Source organism: Watersipora subatra, chromosome 7, assembly GCF_963576615.1.
Source record: "Watersipora subatra chromosome 7, tzWatSuba1.1, whole genome shotgun sequence".
NCBI lineage: Eukaryota > Metazoa > Bryozoa > Gymnolaemata > Cheilostomatida > Watersiporidae > Watersipora > Watersipora subatra.
The window spans coordinates 38,410,493-38,428,459 of NC_088714.1; the positions used below are offsets into that span (position 1 = coordinate 38,410,493).

Sequence of the window (17,967 nt, forward strand, 5' to 3'; positions counted from 1 at the left end):
ACAAACTGTAGATCTAGCTCTACAAACTAGAGCTACCGTATTTTTTTTTAGTGTCTCGCCACCTAATAGTTTACCTCATAGTTAACCTTTTAGACTAGGTCAAAGTCATATACAGATATTTGCTAACATTTACTTTCTGTGCGAATGTGCAGATATTGGCTAATTTGTTAAACACTTCTTGGTTTTATGTTCAGTATGGCGGGCTCGATGGTATCTCAGGCAGAGTAGAGTTAAATAATTATGGGCGAAGGATTAACTACACACTGCATGTAATGCAGTTGAAGCAAGGAGGAGAAATAGAAAAGATTGGAAACTACATTTCTCCTACACCTCCAAACAACACCGGAAGCCTAGTTGTCTACCCCTATGTTTATGCTCCACCTTTGAGTGAGATCATCAACGCCTACAGAAATCGGGTTCTCAACATAACAACTGTATTTGTAAGTTTTATTGCAATTAATGGTTAAATGGGTAATGAATGGTTAGTTTTAACTCGTTTAGAAACAAAGTCAGCCACTTTTGCTAAGTTTGTTATAACCAAGTTTGCTATAACCAAGTTTGCTATAACCAAGTTTGCTATAACCAAGTTTGCTATAACCAAGTTTGCTATAACCAAGTTTGCTATAACCAAGTTTGCCATAACCAAGTTTGCTATAACCAAGTTTGTTATAACCAAGTTTGCTATAACCAAATTTGCTATAACCGGTAAGCACAATGTAGCTTACTCTTGTAGATTAAAAGAGCATCAGCAGTTATGTTTAACAAACTAAATTCTTCGAAGCGCAAAAACATTGTGACTTGTTTTCATTATTGTCTGCTTATATCTGCTTATTTTTAGCACTTTTTCAGTTGCTCCAATCTTATGAATTATTAAAGTTCTGTAAACAATATCTTCAAACACTTAAGCAGTTGCATAAGATGCTTTTTAAAATGTCTTAGCTTTTACCACCTTCAAAATTAGTACATGTGTTATAAATACAAAGAAATCTGACTGATGAATCGGAGTAAGTAAGAGTTACTAAACGTATGGAGAAAATTTTGTTATTTTACATGAACTATGAAGTGGTGAGATATACAAGAGGTAGACGAGGCAATAGACGAGCAAAAGCTGAGTGACAGATCCATTTATCTCTTCACTCTCATTTGGTACCAGTAGACAGTACCAGTAGAGAGTACCAGTAGAGGGTACCAGTAGAGGGTACCAGTAGAGGGTACCAGTAGAGGGTACCAGTAGAGGGTACCAGTAGAGGGTACCAGTAGAGGGTACCAGCAGAAGGTACCAGTAGAGGGTACCAGTAGAGGGTACCAGTAGAGAGTACCAGTAGAGGGTACCAGTATAGGGTACCAGTAGAGAGTACCAGCAGAGGTTACCAGTAGAGGGTACCAGTAGAGAGTACCAGCAGAGAGTAACAGTAGAAGGTACCAGTAGAGGGTACCAGCAGAGAGTACCAGTAGAGAGTACCAGCAGAGGGTACCAGTAGAGGGTACCAGCAGAGGGTACCAGTAGAGAGTACCAGCAGAGGGTACCGGCAGAGGGTACCAGCAGCGGGTACCAGCAGAGAGTACCTGCAGAAGGTACCAGTAGAGGGTACCAGTAGAGGGTACCAGTAGAGGGTACCAGCAGAGAGTACCAGCAGAGGGTACCAGCAGAGAGTACCTGCAGAAGGTACCAGTAGAGGGTACTACAGTAAGAGTATATTGCTGTGACTTCTGCAGTAATAGAAACTAGAAGCCAGGTGACAGCATCAAGCTGATTACTTGTAACTAAGCCTAGTTCTATCTTGGTTCTATTTACCATTCTGCAGGAAAGCAAATAGCAATGACTGGCCAAGTTTTAGTAAGAGTTTATGCTTGTTAGCTAAGTTGCTGCAATTACAAACGGAATGGTGGAAAAGTAACAAATTGTCCACTTATACTGCGATCGCTGTGCTGGCAACCATTATATCTATCAGCCTAGGCAGTCTTAAATGATTTCAAGACTTGCTTTGCTCTGAAATCGGTCATGAATGAAAGAAATTGGATAGGAGTTCAACAAAGCGAAGGGCTCTTAGCTGAATGACTTCACGCCAAAATTATCTGTTGGCTATCTCTGGGGTGACGCCAACATCGAGGGCAAACCAATTGTTTCGAAGACTCACAATTTTTTGATGTTATTGGGCAAAAAGTTGGCTAGCATTCTAGAGTTTTTTAATTTTTTTAATTAGATTGCTACATGTTACTCAGCATTGGCTTTGTTCAACATAGGAACCTCCTTTCTTTATGAATATAAGCAATGACGACATGGAGTTAGAAGGAAATGCAAGATATGAAGGGTATGCAGTTGAACTGATGGAGCTCATCGCTAAAGAAGCTGAAAAAGTCTTTAATCTTCGTAAGATAAAATGTCTATGTTCACTTTGCAAGTATTAAAAATTCTAGCAGAAGTACACACATAGATATATATAAAATTATATATATATCTTAAAATTTATATATAAATATATAAATTATAGACATTGGTCTATTGCGAAAAAGTTGGTTTAGTACACCCTGTATTACTCTATAAAATTCCTTAGTGCACGTTTTACATGTAGTAAGGCTTCAGTATATTGTAGCTTATGAGTTGCTTTAAAATATTTGTTGTGAACTCATATACCCTCATAACGTCATCATATACCCTCATAATGTCATCATATACTCTCATAAGGTCATCATATACTCTCATAAGGTCATCATATACCCTCATAAGGTCATCATATACCATCATAAGGTCATCATATACTCTCATAAGGTCATCGTATACCCTCATAAGGTCATCATATACCCTCTTAAAGTCTTCATATACCCTCATAAGGTCATCATATACCCTCTTAAGGTCTTCATATACCCTCATAAAGTCATCATATACCCTCATAAGGTCTTCATATACTCTCATAAGGTCATCATATACCCTCATAAGGTCATCATATACCATCATAAGGTCATCATATATTCTCATAAGGTCATTATATACCCTCATAAGGTCATCATATACCCTCTTAAGGTTTTCATATACCCTCTTAAGGTCTTCATATACCCTCATAAAGTCATCATATACCCTCATAAGGTCTTCATATACCCTCATAAGGTCATCTTATCAACTAAAAATCCTTACCGAGGTTGTAGAATTGGTAATATCAAGCTTTGATGATGAGAGATGAGAACCATTGCAGTGACAGCTAATAGTTTGTAATTATTTTATTTACTTCAGGCCTCAACTATAGATTTGTTCCTAGTCCCAATAACCAATATGGAACGTACAACAATAATACAAAGGAGTGGGATGGAATGGTGCGAGAGATACTTGATAAGGTAAGAAAATGGCAGGTCGTTAAATTCTGATACAGCACACCGTCTCAAAAAGTGAGAGTTCAATATTTTTACAAATACATCTGTAAATGATTTCATAAACAAACTTAATAGGCAGATTTGCTGACGTCACTATGTTTATGTTGTAAATAACGATAGATATTTTTCAGTGGTAGCTCTATGACTACTGGTGCATCAGCTTCGTAGTTATCGTGGAGATAGTTATATAATTGTCCTTGCAAATATTGATTGTAAATGTGAACACATGCATGACTTTGGTCACTGTTGGTCACTGGCTAGGAGTATCCTTACAGTACTGTTTGGTCACTGTTGGTCACTGGCTAGGAGTATCCTTATAGTACTGTTTGGTCAGTGTTGGTCACTGGCTAGGAGTATCCTTATAGTACTGTTTTGACACACACACGCATTCTTATTGGTTATACCTTATCTAGCTTTACAAAGGATGTTTATTCATTAAATGAAGATACATATAAAATGAAGCGTTCAATTTTACTTTTCAGCTTGCTGTGAGGTCACATAATTTACTAAACTTTTCACTATTTAGCTGGCTTGGGGCTGGCGTAAGAAAATGAAATAGAAATAAAAAAAGAAATAGCGTTCATTCACAAATAAAATGAAACCAAGATTTTTTAAAGGTGAACTCCAAGTCAAGTTAATATAAGTCACATACATGTGTGTATAGATAGTTACTATGCAGAAACAAAAAACTAACAAGACCTGTATGTGAACATATGTATAAAAATTAGTAATACAGATATCCTTGGATATCCTTGGCCTGGTTGAACCTTACTGCTATGCTTGACCTAGTAAGACTCACAATGGCGTGTGGGTGCAATTACTAATAGTTCAGTGGGTACCAAATTTATGGCTTCAAGTTCTAGTTAAGAATCAGCAATCAGCCATGCAGTAGATTCAGAGTAGACCTACTGTATAAGTTCAGAGCTCTTACTCTGGAGCTTAATAATCCAAGAACGCCAAGATTTCCAAGTAAAAGCTTAAGCGCTGGAGTAGATGATACCATTAACGAACAGCAGATATTAGTAGAAGCGCTTTACACTGGTGGCAGTAGTGGAATCAGTCTTTTGGATGATTGCCCACGCTAGAATTAGAACTGTACATGCGCAAGTAACATAGAAACTCGATGTCGATGTAATAAATCGGATGAAACTGATCTCAGATTAGGATACTTGCCCAGAAAAGTGATCACCTAAACTGAGTTGTGCTAAAGACCAACAATAAAATCTGCTGAAAGCTAGCCAGAAAACATGAAAGTTTTTGGTGACATGAAGACATAAAAAACATGAAGTTCTTTGGTGGTGACCACCAAATGATGGCTGAAAAAGTCCAGTTCATCTTCAACGCAGGAAAAGCACCTTCTGCTTGTAGAGCTGAAAGGGCGGATAAATCTGATCAGCTGCATGACTGATCAAGTGAGCTGTGGAACAGGCGCTCTATGGTGGAGCATAAGCTTTAGACAGATGAGTTGAGCTGAAGGTATTTTGGAGATATTAGAGACGTGGAACTGTTAATCATTTCCCAAAAACCGCTGTCTGAGAAGACTAGAATGTGACAGTGCTACAGGAGACGAGAGAGGATCTCGTCAGAAGAGCAGTCGTTGATGGTTGATTTGGATTAATATTAGCTGATTGTCGTTTTTCCAAGAATAAATAAAACTCTTGAAGAATTCTTGATTCGCTTGGAAATTGCTGAAAATGCAGTGTCAAACTCCCAAGTGTCAGCTATCTGTGACCTTGCTACAATGGAAGGACAACAGAGCAATTAGAGCACTTTACTATTGATTTGGAGATCAACACTGTTACTGAAAATAAACTACAGGAGAATCCACTTGACCTGCAAAAAGTTAATTAGATTGTAAGAGTTGTTTCTGATTGACAGGGCTGGTATGCTTAGGATAGTGATACAGAATTTCAAAAGGAGCACTTACTCATGTAAAATCTAAATAGAAGCCATCTAGAACTGTCCCTGACAAGCATGTAGTGGACCGAAGAAGTCAAAATAATGTCTGTGTTTGGACTGGTTTTTTGAGAGTTACTATTTGCAAATTTGTAACTTCATGTAAGTGGGTAAGACATCCAAACATGGGAGAAAGTCTGTCCGTCAGTATTTGACACGCGTTCAGTGGAACCCTATGATATATTGTAGCAGTTAACTTGGTTGGTTCAGCGTCTTTAACTCTCAGAAACAATCAATGGGTCTTGGTAATATCAGCCCAATTCACAAGGTGAGCAGAAGCAATCCCTATTACTGAGGCCACAACTCTAAAGGGTACTTCACAAGCAGGTGTTAAGAATGTTTGGGTTTCTTTTTAAATTACATACAGACCAAAGGGCCTAATTTGAGTTCTGTTTGATGGAGGAACTGTGCTGAATCGGAGAGATTCACAGCCACATAAGACTCCTTGCTAACCTCAGAGTGATGAAGCTGTTGAAACAAACAACAAGATGCTTGGAGGTAGCCCGACATCTTTGTAGGTAAATGGATCTCAGAAAAGCTGAAACATCTTGGTTGATGTGATTGTGGCCAGGTACCATTCTGCACCTCAGTCAAACACTGGAGGGACACACAATTACTTAATGTTGGACAAGGAACCAGACCTGACCAACTAACTGATCTGTGATAGTAGACTAACTGAACATGTTCTAAATCAACAAGTTGCCATTAACTTGTTGATCGAGTAACCATTCAACAAATTGAGAGTGAACATATCAGTTCAGAGCTCCTCTCTCATGATGAGCTGCAGAGGTTAACAGAAAAACTTGACAGTTTCAAGTTGCAGACAACCGACTGAAAAGCACTCTTCTGCTCTTCTGCAAACTGCAGCGAAGCTGTCCTTATGCTAGTCTCAAATTATCAGACATTCCCTTTTACCTCACGTTTGTATCTTTGTTATTTTTTATGTTTCACCTATAAATTACATGTAATAAAACATCACAGACGTGCACATGGGCAGATGGGTGAGCAGGTAGGTAGAAGAAAGCACCACGCAGTTAACAGAAAAACCAACTTTTACTGTTTTTGTTTGATAGATGAACAGATTTAGTGAATAATGACTTCAAACTTTTGTCTTCGCTAGAGATAAATTAGAATCACTAAAGATTTAAGACTCTTATTCATATAAGCAACAATACTTTACAGGACTTGACAAGCACAGGACCAACTCTTATTCATATAAGCAACAATACTTTACAGGACTTGACAAGCACAGGACCAACTCTTATTCATATAAGCAACAATACTTTACAGGACTTGACAAGCACAGGACCAACTTTTTTTCATATAAGCAACAATACTTTACAGGACTTGACAAGCACAGGACCAACCTAGTTGTTGTAAGCTATTTAAATGAATCCATTAACATAGTATATGCTAGAAGCAGAGACAAGTGTGGTAAACAGTTACTTACTGCAAGTATATCTAACTTATCATCTGTTTTAGAGAGCAGAGTTGTCAGTCGCACCACTCACCATCAACTATGATCGAGAACAAGCTATTGACTTTACCAAACCTTTCATGACGTTTGGAATTTCTATTCTATATATAAAACCTCAAGTAGAGCCTCCTCAGCTCCTCTCTTTTATAGCACCCATTAAACTTGAAGTCTGGGGTACCATCATTAGTAAGTACCTGTCATTACCTGTCAATCAGGGAGCATGCAACAGGAGTTGTCTATAAACACTGCCAGCCAGTATATGTACATACAGTATACATGCAACTACTATTAGTTACATAAATGAGACTGTTAGAACGGTTGAGCAGTAGCCTTAGATTGAGGCAGGATTACCTCCAAACAATACTAAACAAGAATAAAGTGACATTATTATGCACAAGGCTGTGATGACCAAACATGGTAATAAAGCTGTAGGTGTGATAGATATAGTCATAAGCCTATAAGTATTATAGGTATGTATCTGTAAAAATAGCAGATAGATAACTCATATGATAAAATCACTTGTGCTTTGGGATGACACTAAAATATCCTAATGCAGTTATGATATTATTTCTTGCTGTGGCATGTTGAAAGGCATTTTAGAGCACTGCTTGAATGAGTATTGCTCTACTACGAGTATTATAAAGTGTGAGGATTATATCAGGCTAATAAAATTAGGTTTCAAAGTAATCTTTTAACAAACAACCATTTAACCTAAATTATACTGATGACTTGAATGCAGTAAATCACTGGCAACATAGAAAACACGATGCAGCAGAATAATATCCATAAACCACTACCACTACAGTAAATAGTTTATTTTCTCTCAATTTTACAGTTGCTGTTGTTATAGTCAGCGTAAGCATGTATATATGCTCAAGGCTGTCTCCAGATCAGTGGCAGAATCCCTACCCTTGTCAAGATGACTATGAGTACCGGGAGAACCCATTCAACATCTCAAATGCTTTTTGGTTTTCAGTCGGATCTATCATGCAGCAGGGTAAGTCTTGCTCCTAACTCTATGCAGCAGGGTAAGTCTCGCTCCTAACTCTATGCAGCAGGGTAAGTCTTGCTCCTAACTCTATGCAGCAGGGTAAGTCTTGCTCCTAACTCTATGCAGCAGGGTAAGTCTTGCTCCTAACTCTATGCAGCAGGGTAAGCCTTGCTCCTAACTCTATGCAGCAGAGTAAGTCTTGCTCCTAACTCTATGCAGCAGGGTAAGTCTTGCTCCTAACTCTATGCAGCAGGGTAAGTCTTGCTCCTAACTCCTTGCATCAGGGTAAGCCTTGCTCCTAACTCTATGCAGCAGGGTAAGTCTTGCTCCTAACTCCTTGCATCAGGGTAAGTCTCGCTCCTAACTCTATGCAGCAGGGTAAGTCTCGCTCCTAACTCCATGCAGCAGGGTAAGTCTCGCTCCTAACTCTATGTAGCAGGGTAAGTCTCACTTAACAACTCTATGCATCAGGGTAAGTCTTTCTCATTAACTCTATGCAGCAAGGTAAGTCTCGCTCACTAACTCCATGTTCAAGTAAAACAATGAATATAGAAAAAATTGCATAAATGTCACGTTTAATGTTTTTGAAACTGAAAGACATTTACTTTGGAAGATTCTGAGTAGCCTGAAAAATTTTATAGAAGCATTTATAACAACTTCTGGTCTATCTCCTGTAGTCTAACAGCTGCAGTTTATCACCTGTAGTCTAAAACATGTAGTCTATCAGCTGCAGTTTATCACTTGTAGTCTAAAACATGTAGTCTATCAGCTGCAGTTTATCACCTGTAGTCTAAAACATGTAGTCTATCTCCTGTAGTGTAACACCTGTAGTCTATCACCTGTAGTCTAACAGCTGCAGTTTATCACTTGTAGTCTAAAACATGTAGTCTATCAGCTGCAGTTTATCACCTGTAGTCTAAAACATGTAGTCTATCTCCTGTAGTGTAACACCTGTAGTCTATCACCTGTAGTGTAACAGCTGCAGTTTATCACTTGTAGTCTAAAACATGTAGTCTATCTCCTGTAGTCTAACAGCTGCAGTTTATCACTTGTAGTCTAAAACATGTAGTCTATCTCCTGTAGTCTAACAGCTGCAGTTTATCACTTGTAGTCTAAAACATGTAGTCTATCTCCTGTAGTCTAACAGCTGCAGTTTATCACTTGTAGTCTAAAACATGTAGTCTATCTCCTGTAGTCTAACAGCTGCAGTTTATCACTTGTAGTCTAAAACATGTAGTCTATCTCCTGTAGTCTAACAGCTGCAGTTTATCACTTGTAGTCTAAAACATGTAGTCTATCTCCTGTAGTCTAACAGCTGCAGTTTATCACTTGTAGTCTAAAACATGTAGTCTATCTCCTGTAGTGTAACACCTGTAGTCTATCACCTGTAGTCTAACAGCTGCAGTTTATCACTTGTAGTCTAACACCTGTAGTCTATCACCTGTAGTCTAACACCTGTGGTCTAACACCTGTAGTCTATCACCTGTAGTCTAACATTTGTAGTCTAACACTTGTAGTCTAACATCTGTAGTCTATCACCTGTGGTTTAACACCTGTAGTCTATCCCCTGTAGTCCAACACCTGTAGTCTAACACATGTAGTCTAACACCTGTAGTCTAACGCTTGTAGTCTAACACCTGTAGTCTCTCATCGGTAGTCCACCACCTTTAGTCCCAGACAGTTATTTTTGAATTACTTATTTATTACCAATAACCCTGCATTAGTTTAAACAGTCATCTAACTTGTCAAAACTTTTTCCATCAAGGGCAGCAAACCCTTGTATAAACTTCAGGCCTTTTGAATGTTTTTAATTTCAGTGCAGTTTAAATTGAGCAATTGAAGCCTTTTGTGTTCGTGTACAGGGTGTGACATAATGCCATCAGCAGGGTCTACAAGATTGGTGGCAGTTGCCTGGTGGCTCTTTACCCTCGTAATCATTGCTTCATATACAGCCAACCTGGCAGCATTTCTCACAATCACAACTCTTGCTGAGACTTTTACATCAGCGGAAGAGTTAGCAGCGCAGACTACAATACCCTATGGTTGCATGGTATGATGATGCCATATTATATCTTACTATGATTTCCTTTTTATGCTACAACAGTGCCTGCTTTCATACAGAACATGATCTATTGTTTTACATGTATTGGAATGTATTGTGATGTATCGGAATGTATTGTGATGTATCGGAATGTATTGTGATGTATTGGAATGTATTGTGATGTATTAGAATGTATTGTGATATATTGTGATATATTGGAATGTATTATAATGTATTGGAATGTATTGTGATGTATTGTGATATATTGGAATGTATTGTGATGTATCGGAATGTATTGTGATGTATTGTGATGTATTGTGATATATTGGAATGTATTGTGAGGTATTGTGATGTATTGTGATGTATTGGAATGTATTGTGATGTATTGGAATGTATTGTGATATATTGGGATGTATTGTGATGTATTGTGATATATTGGAATGTATTGTAATGTATTGGGCTGTATTCGAATGTATTGGGCCGTTATGGAATGTATTGTGATGTTTTGTGATGTATCGGATATTGCCACTTCGATATATTGTGATGTATTAGAATGTATTGTGATGTATTGGAATGTATTGTGATGTGTTGTGATGTATTGGAATGTATTGTGATGTATTGGACTCTATTGTGATGTATTGGAATGTATTGTGATGTATTGTGATGTATTGTGATATATCGTGATGCATTGTGATGTATTGTGATGTATTGTGTTGTATTGTGATGTATTGTGGTGTATTGTGATGCATTGTGATGTATCGTGATGCATTGGATTGTATTGGGCTTCTAAGGAAGATATTGCCAAATTGCTACAATGATTAAATTTAATAGATTTGCCATGGAATAGGATAAAATAAATGATGAAATGCAATAAAGCCAAATAGAGCAAATATATTAAAGTAATTAATTTATGATATAGTGTATTGCCATTTAACATACTGTGATATAATATATAATGCAATGTATAAAACACCATAATATAACACAAGTGATATATCTAACCATAATTTATATAATATTATAAGCTAGATGCAATGATCATATGAAATACACTATAGTTTATAATGGAGTAATAATGTACACAACACTTCATAGTGTTGCTAGAGTAAACTTGTGATCAAATTCTTTCTTTGCTATGACTTATTATGTAGATAATTAAAAAACTGCCAGTGTATAGACCCCACAAATTATGAAAGAAAAAGGGACCAAACCTTCAAATCTTCAGCCTGTCATCTTACTTTGGATTTTGGAAAAAATTGTGGTTATCTGCCTCATTGGAAAAATAGGAGAGAGTTGACAACAAATACCACTTACCTAAGCTGCATACCGAGCAGGCAGATGCACAACTGAGCATAAAGGAGCTCAACTGAACAGGAAGGTGCACAACTGAGCAGGTGGAAGCACAACTGAACAGCTGCTTACCATCAAACCGCTTGTTGGAAAAGCTACCACCACACTGAACTACAACACTGGTCTGCTCATGACAGATATGAGTACGGCTTTCGACCGAGTTGAGTGACAGACCAACCTGGAAGGACCGAGTTGAGTGACAGACCAACCTGGAAGGACCGAGTTGAGTGGCAGACCAACCTGGAAGGACCGAGTTGAGTGACAGACCAACCTGGAAGGACCGAGTTGAGTGACAGACCAACCTGGAAGGACCGAGTTGAGTGACAGACCAACCTGGAAGGACCGAGTTGAGTGACAGACCAACCTGGAAGACCTAAAATGAATTCTTAATGGAAATGAGCTGCTGAGCTGCACGTGATAAAAAAACTGATACAAGATGTAAGTCCAGCAGTCTAGATCAAAAACACCATAAAAAATTGGAACCAATATAAGTACGCCTCAGGGAGAACTGTTTGTCACCTACAGTCAAACCTTCAATTAAACGTCATGGTGTTTTTTTTAACCCTTCTGCAATAGTTGCGGTCAAGTAGAGGTGGCGATCAAAAAGATTTGGCATTCAATTAGAGGTTTTACAAGTATCTTCTTTATTCTTTATTTGTCTCATGCAATAAAAGAAAAACGGGCGATCGAGTCCGAGGGAGTTGAGAATCGTTCAAAACTACCAAGACATCTCTGCTCACTGCTACTCAAAATTAGAAAGAGCAGGTGTACTCATTCTTCTCCAATACGCAGATGATATCTGTTGGATGGGAATGAATAGCAAGCAGAGTGTAGAGAAGATCAAAGCATAATCTTTGCTATGCTAAACATAAGAGAGCTGCTGATTAACATGCTGATTAACATACTGATTAACATGCTGATTAACATGTTGATTAACATGCTGATTAACATGCTGATTAACATGCTGATTAACATGCTGATTAACATGCTGATTAACATGCTGATTAACATGCTGATTAACATGCTGATTAAAATGCTGATTAACATGCTGATTAACATGCTGATTAACATGCTGATTAACCCAGATAAGACAGAGAAATATTAGATTAGGAAGGATAGAACAGATGAATAGAACTGATGTAAGTATTTTGGTGCATTATGGAAAACATCTGAGGAGCCGGAAAAGACGTGCGACCGATGTTATGGAGAAAACTAAACACAGCAAAGGATAAAAAGATGCAGGCATCAAAATAAGAGCTATCAATGAGTATGCATCTAGCATTTTTCTATACGATTGCGAGACGTAGACTGTCACAAAGAATACATCATACCACTATTGACAGCTTTCACAGACGATTTCTAAGGAACGCGATCATTGTTTGGTGGCCAAAAAAGAGCAGTTCTACAAACCTGTGCAATAATATCAAGCATGCTATAGAGAAAAGAAATAACTGAAAGAAGACTATGTCTGTATGGTCTGTATGGTCACACCATGCGCCTGCTTGAAAAAACACCATCGCAACAAGCGATGAGTGTGTACTAGTGATCAATGAAAATGTCTCGAGGAGCCTGTAGGATCATATGGAGAAAAAACATGAAACAATACATTGAAAAGCTAGACATAGACACAACCATAGACACAACCATAGACATAGACACAACCTAGGCATAGACACAACCACGACTGAGACCATCACACGAAATAGAGGAAAGTGGAGATTGCTGATACGCCGTAAACTCCCTGACCGAAAGACGGAAGTTTGAACAAACGGATTTGTTCGACAATGCTGGGTGTATGGGCGGCAGAATCTTCTAAGAAAGTGTCAAACAAGTAGCGAATAAGATTAATAAAAGTTATTCATGAGCAAAATATAAGCTATCCAAAGTATACAAAATAGAAATCTTTAATAGTGAAATTATATGAAATTTTTAATTTAATGCATTGAGCCTAATTAGGGTTGAATATTCACTTGACGGCCTATATTGTAGGTTTCTGGAAACACACTCGAGTTCTTTAAAAACTCTGAAATCAAAACATTTAAGACCATGTGGGAAAACATGGAAAGAACTAACAAGTTTGTCAACAGCACAGAAGAGGGTTTTCAAAAAGTCAGAGACGGGTCATACGCATTCCTCACTGAGTCACCTTCTTTACAGTACAAGGTGAAGTACCATCAATTCAATTCTATAGTCTGTATTATTATGGGATTTATCTAAGCTTACATGGTCACATTACTCTGTGTTAGGAGGCAGCAGCGATACAAGAACAGAGATGACAGATAAGAGTGTCATGTTAAAGGAATAAATTTGGAACCTCTTTAAGCAATGCTCAACCGTCTGGCATTTTTTTATATATAGTACTACGTTATATATAGTACTACGTTATATATAGTACTACGTTATATATAGTACTACATTATATATAGTTATATACGTTATATATAGTACTACGTTATATATAGTACTACGTTATATATAGTACTACGTTATATATAGTACTACGTTATATATAGTACAACGTTATATATAGTACTATGTTATATATAGTACTACGTTATATATAGTTATATACGTTCTAAGGCAAACAAAGTTGTTCAATCAGTCTGTCATGCGCCGCTCGATAAATCACCTTCTATATTAATAAGTCTCACTTTTTCATTGTGTGTGATGTGTGATGTGTGTGGTGTGTGATGTGTGTGGTGTGTGATGTGTGCAAGTGTGTGGTGTGTGATGTGTGCAAGTGTGTGATGTGTGCAAGTGTATGATGTGTGCAAGTGTGTGGTGTGTGATGTGTGGTATGTGATGTGTGCAAGTGTGTGATGTGTGCAAGTGTGTGGTGTGTGATGTGTGCAAGTGTGTGGTGTGTGATGTGTGCAAGTGTGTGATGTGTGATGTGTGCAAGTGTATGATGTGTGCAAGTGTGTGGTGTGTGATGTGTGCAAGTGTGTGGTGTGTGATGTGTGCAAGTGTGTGGTGTATGATGTGTGCAAGTGTGTGGTGTGTGCAAGTGTGTGGTGTGTGCAAGTGTGTGATGTGTGCAAGTGTGTGGTGTGTGGTGTGTGCAAGTGTGTGATGTGTGCAAGTGTGTGGTGTGTGTGATGTGTGCAAGTGTGTGGTGTGTGCAAGTGTGTGGTGTGTGGTGTGTGCAAGTGTGTGGTGTGTGGTAAATTTTTTGACTGATTTCATCCAAACTTCACACACAGGCTCTGTGCATTTCACAAGGCCACTAAAAATATCTGATCTCAAAACTACATCTGGTTCTCGAGAACCAACCTTTTGAACCTGTCGACTATCTGATTGACCTGCTTTGAGATCATAAAACGGAGTCTTTACAAGAAAACTACTGATGTTTTATGCTCATAGTCAGCAACCAATAGCTAATACACCTGAAAGAGAGTTGAAAGTTTTATTACTAGTGTGGCTTTGCTTTCATCGTACTTTTCATATTGACAGCAAATTCACTTTCTGTCAATGTGTAGGCGCTGTTTCAGGTTTACCTAGCATAGTAGTAGTAATACCAAAACATCACTTCAACAAAATAAAATGAAAATAAGAATTAAATAAATATGGATATTTATATGCGTGAAAGCAGCAATGCAAAATAGCAAATAGTTAAAACTGGTGAGTGATAATGCTGGCTTGGTAATCCTTGGTAATCCTTGGTAATCCTTGCACTTGAGATAAGAGGACAAACAAAATAAAAAAATGATCTAGAGATACAAGGATGAATATAGGAAAACAAGAATATACTTGAGATACGGAAGTGAACATATGATACAAAGGTGAACTTAAGATACAAGGATAAACTTAAGATACAAAGATGAACTTCAGATAAAAGGATGAACTTCAGATACAAGGATGAACTTAAGATACAAGGATGAACTTGAGATACAAGGATGAACTTGAGATACAAGGATGAATATAAGAAACAAGAATATACTTGAGATACGGAAGTGAACTTAGATACAAAGGTGAACTTAAGATGCAAGAATGAACTTAAGATGCAAGGATGAACTTCAGATACAAGGATGAACATAGATACAAGGATGAACTTGACATACAAGGATGAACTTGAGATACAAAGATAAACTTAAGATACAAAGATGAACTTGAGATACAAGAATGAACTTGAGATACAAGGATGAACTTAAGATACAAAGATGAACTTAAGATACAAAGATGAACTAGAGATACAAAGATGAACTTGAGTAAATTGGAAAAAAGTAAAAACCTGAGTAAATGAACTCCATTAATAAGCTTCATGGAAATTACTTTGAGCTTTCATAGTATTTCTACTTTTTATTATACTTTGAAGTATTATAATATTAAAAGTTAAAATCCAGTTTTTACTGAATGTTATGTTGAACAGGAGTTAAACGCATGCAGCAAATATACTGAATGTGTGAATGGTTTTATAGAAAAGGGTACAAAGGCAGATGGCTGACAGTTTTACGGTAATAGCCTGGTTCACTTCACATTGATTTTGACATATTACCTGTTTCTATAGGTGAATACTGACCTGAACTGCACTCTCACACAAGTAGGCGCTGAACTCAACAGTTTAAGCTATGGAATTGGAGTACAGGAAGGTATGAGCTGAATACATCTCCTTCACTAGTCAATCCTTCACTAGTCAATTCTTCACTAGTCAATCCTTCACTAGTCAATCCTTCACTAGTCAATCCTTCACTAGTCAATCCTTCACTAGTGACTCCTTCACTAGTCAATCCTTCACTAGTCAATCCTTCACTAGTCAATCCTTCACTAGTCAATCCTTCACTAGTCAATCCTTCACTAGTCAATCCTTCACTAGTCAATCCTTCACTAGTCAATCCTTCACTAGTCAATCCTTCACTAGTCAATCCTTCACTAGTCAATCCTTCACTAGTCAATCCTTCACTAGTCAATCCTTCACTAGTCAATCCTTCACTAGTCAATCCTTCACTAGTCAATCCTTCACTAGTCAATCCTTCACTAGTCAATCCTTCACTAGTCAATCCTTCACTAGTCAATCCTTCACTAGTCAATCTGGCTGGCACTTAATGAATTCTTAGCATCACGCGCTATTTGATACAAGCAACATATATGATAATAACATATCAATTTTAATCTTTGCTATGATATTATTATACTTGCTATTATATTATTATATTTGCTATTATAACAACTGGGTCTGTGTGTCTCTCCGAGGCCACTTTGAAAGCGTTAGGAATTTTTTTTTGCTGCATAGGAATCGGAATCAGATATTCGGTTTACCAACAGGCACACTGCAAACTGTGCCAGTAGACCAACTTGTTGTGTTTCAGAATAATTATGCATATAACTATTACCCATGATGATCTCTCGTGTTTGTTTGACTGTCTGTCATTCGTGTCTGGCTATAGTGATTAAAATTTAGCAACGGAAAATCTGCTTCGCGCTGAAAACGAAAACACTCGTTTTGCAGACAGGCCATATTGAGACAGGCCAACAACTATTCCATAGATATCTGGCCATATCTATGGAATAATTGTTCACATACTTATTACACCGGTTGCAAAAAATAGCATTGGCTACTAATAGTACGCTTGAAAATCATGATTGCGTGACAGATCATGAAGCGTAACTTGAGAATTTTAAAAGGACACTTATGAGCACAAGCTAGCTTTGGAATGAGGGAGACAACTCTTATTATAGTGAAGTTTTAGACTAGCTTAGATTACCAGCTTAAGTTACTAAAGGGTAAAAAATTGGGTAAAGAAACTTAGCCAATGTCAACTACATTACCTGCCACTGTTTACAAGCTGTTTGAAATCTTGAATGAATGTCTAGCATAAGAAATAACAAAAAATTTCCACAATCTATTTTAGCAATGCCTTGAGCTTTTAAATATTTGAATTATGCATTGGCCGGACACACAGAAATAAACAAACACCTTCATTTAAAAGGTTAAATGTTGTATGCTACATAAAAGGAACTTTCTATGCAAAAAATTGTTTCATTATCCGTGCATTCAAATAGTCTTTACTATAACAAAACCCGCGCCTCTCTGTCTGAAGCAAGAGTTAAAACTCACAATAAAAGACTGCTTTCAACAAGTTTTGAACTCACTACACTCATCTTGTTTAATTTACATTCTAACACCATTACCAATTGATCACCTCTCAGCATTCGCAAATAATTGTGCACGTATAGTTATTCTTTTTGCTTTATTGGGCACACCTGATGATATCTTACGCCATGCTAGACTGCCAGAGTAGTAGTCGCTTTATTGGGCACACCTGATGATATCTTACAGCATACTAGACCGCCAGGGTAGTAGTCGCTTCATTGGGCGCACCTGATGATACCTTACGGCATACTAAACCACCAAGGTAGTAGCCGCTTTATTGGGCACACCTGATGATATCTTACGGCATACTAGACCACCAGGGTAGTAGTGTAAATAATAAAAATACAATTCATCAGCAAACTCTGATGACCTTGCTGTCAACGCAAGCTTGTAGGTTGCTAGCTGAATACTCATAATGTAGGCTGCGTGAACACTATGATGAATATTGTAACTATGATGAATATAGTAACTTGATATTAATTTATATTGGACAATATCAAGAAGTTGCTTAAAAACTGGTTTTGTATGTCACTAAACCTGGTGCTCCCGGTGTTGTCACCAACACGCACTATTAAAGCTCTGCTAACAGCGCTGTACTATTCGTAGTATTCCTTTTCGTATTCGATACTTTATCTTTCCACAAACTTATATCGAAAGTAATCTTTCCTGTTTACATAATAAGCTGTTCTATCTTA

At 37.6% G+C, this 17,967-nt stretch overlaps 1 protein-coding gene across 1 annotated transcript in view; it reads left to right on the forward strand.

Moving 5' to 3' along the window:
* Positions 1-331: 331 nt before the first annotated feature.
* LOC137400240 (glutamate receptor ionotropic, kainate 2-like) overlaps positions 332-17,967 on the forward strand; it is a 30,029-nt gene continuing 12,393 nt past the window's right edge. Inside the window, exons 1-8 of the mRNA XM_068086569.1 lie at positions 332-440; positions 2,245-2,371; positions 3,230-3,330; positions 6,805-6,985; positions 7,635-7,796; positions 9,653-9,840; positions 13,171-13,344; positions 15,689-15,770. Of these exons, the coding sequence (XP_067942670.1) occupies positions 2,260-2,371; positions 3,230-3,330; positions 6,805-6,985; positions 7,635-7,796; positions 9,653-9,840; positions 13,171-13,344; positions 15,689-15,770 (1,000 nt within the window). The 5' untranslated portion in view covers positions 332-440; positions 2,245-2,259. The remainder of the gene's footprint in view (positions 441-2,244; positions 2,372-3,229; positions 3,331-6,804; positions 6,986-7,634; positions 7,797-9,652; positions 9,841-13,170; positions 13,345-15,688; positions 15,771-17,967) is intronic.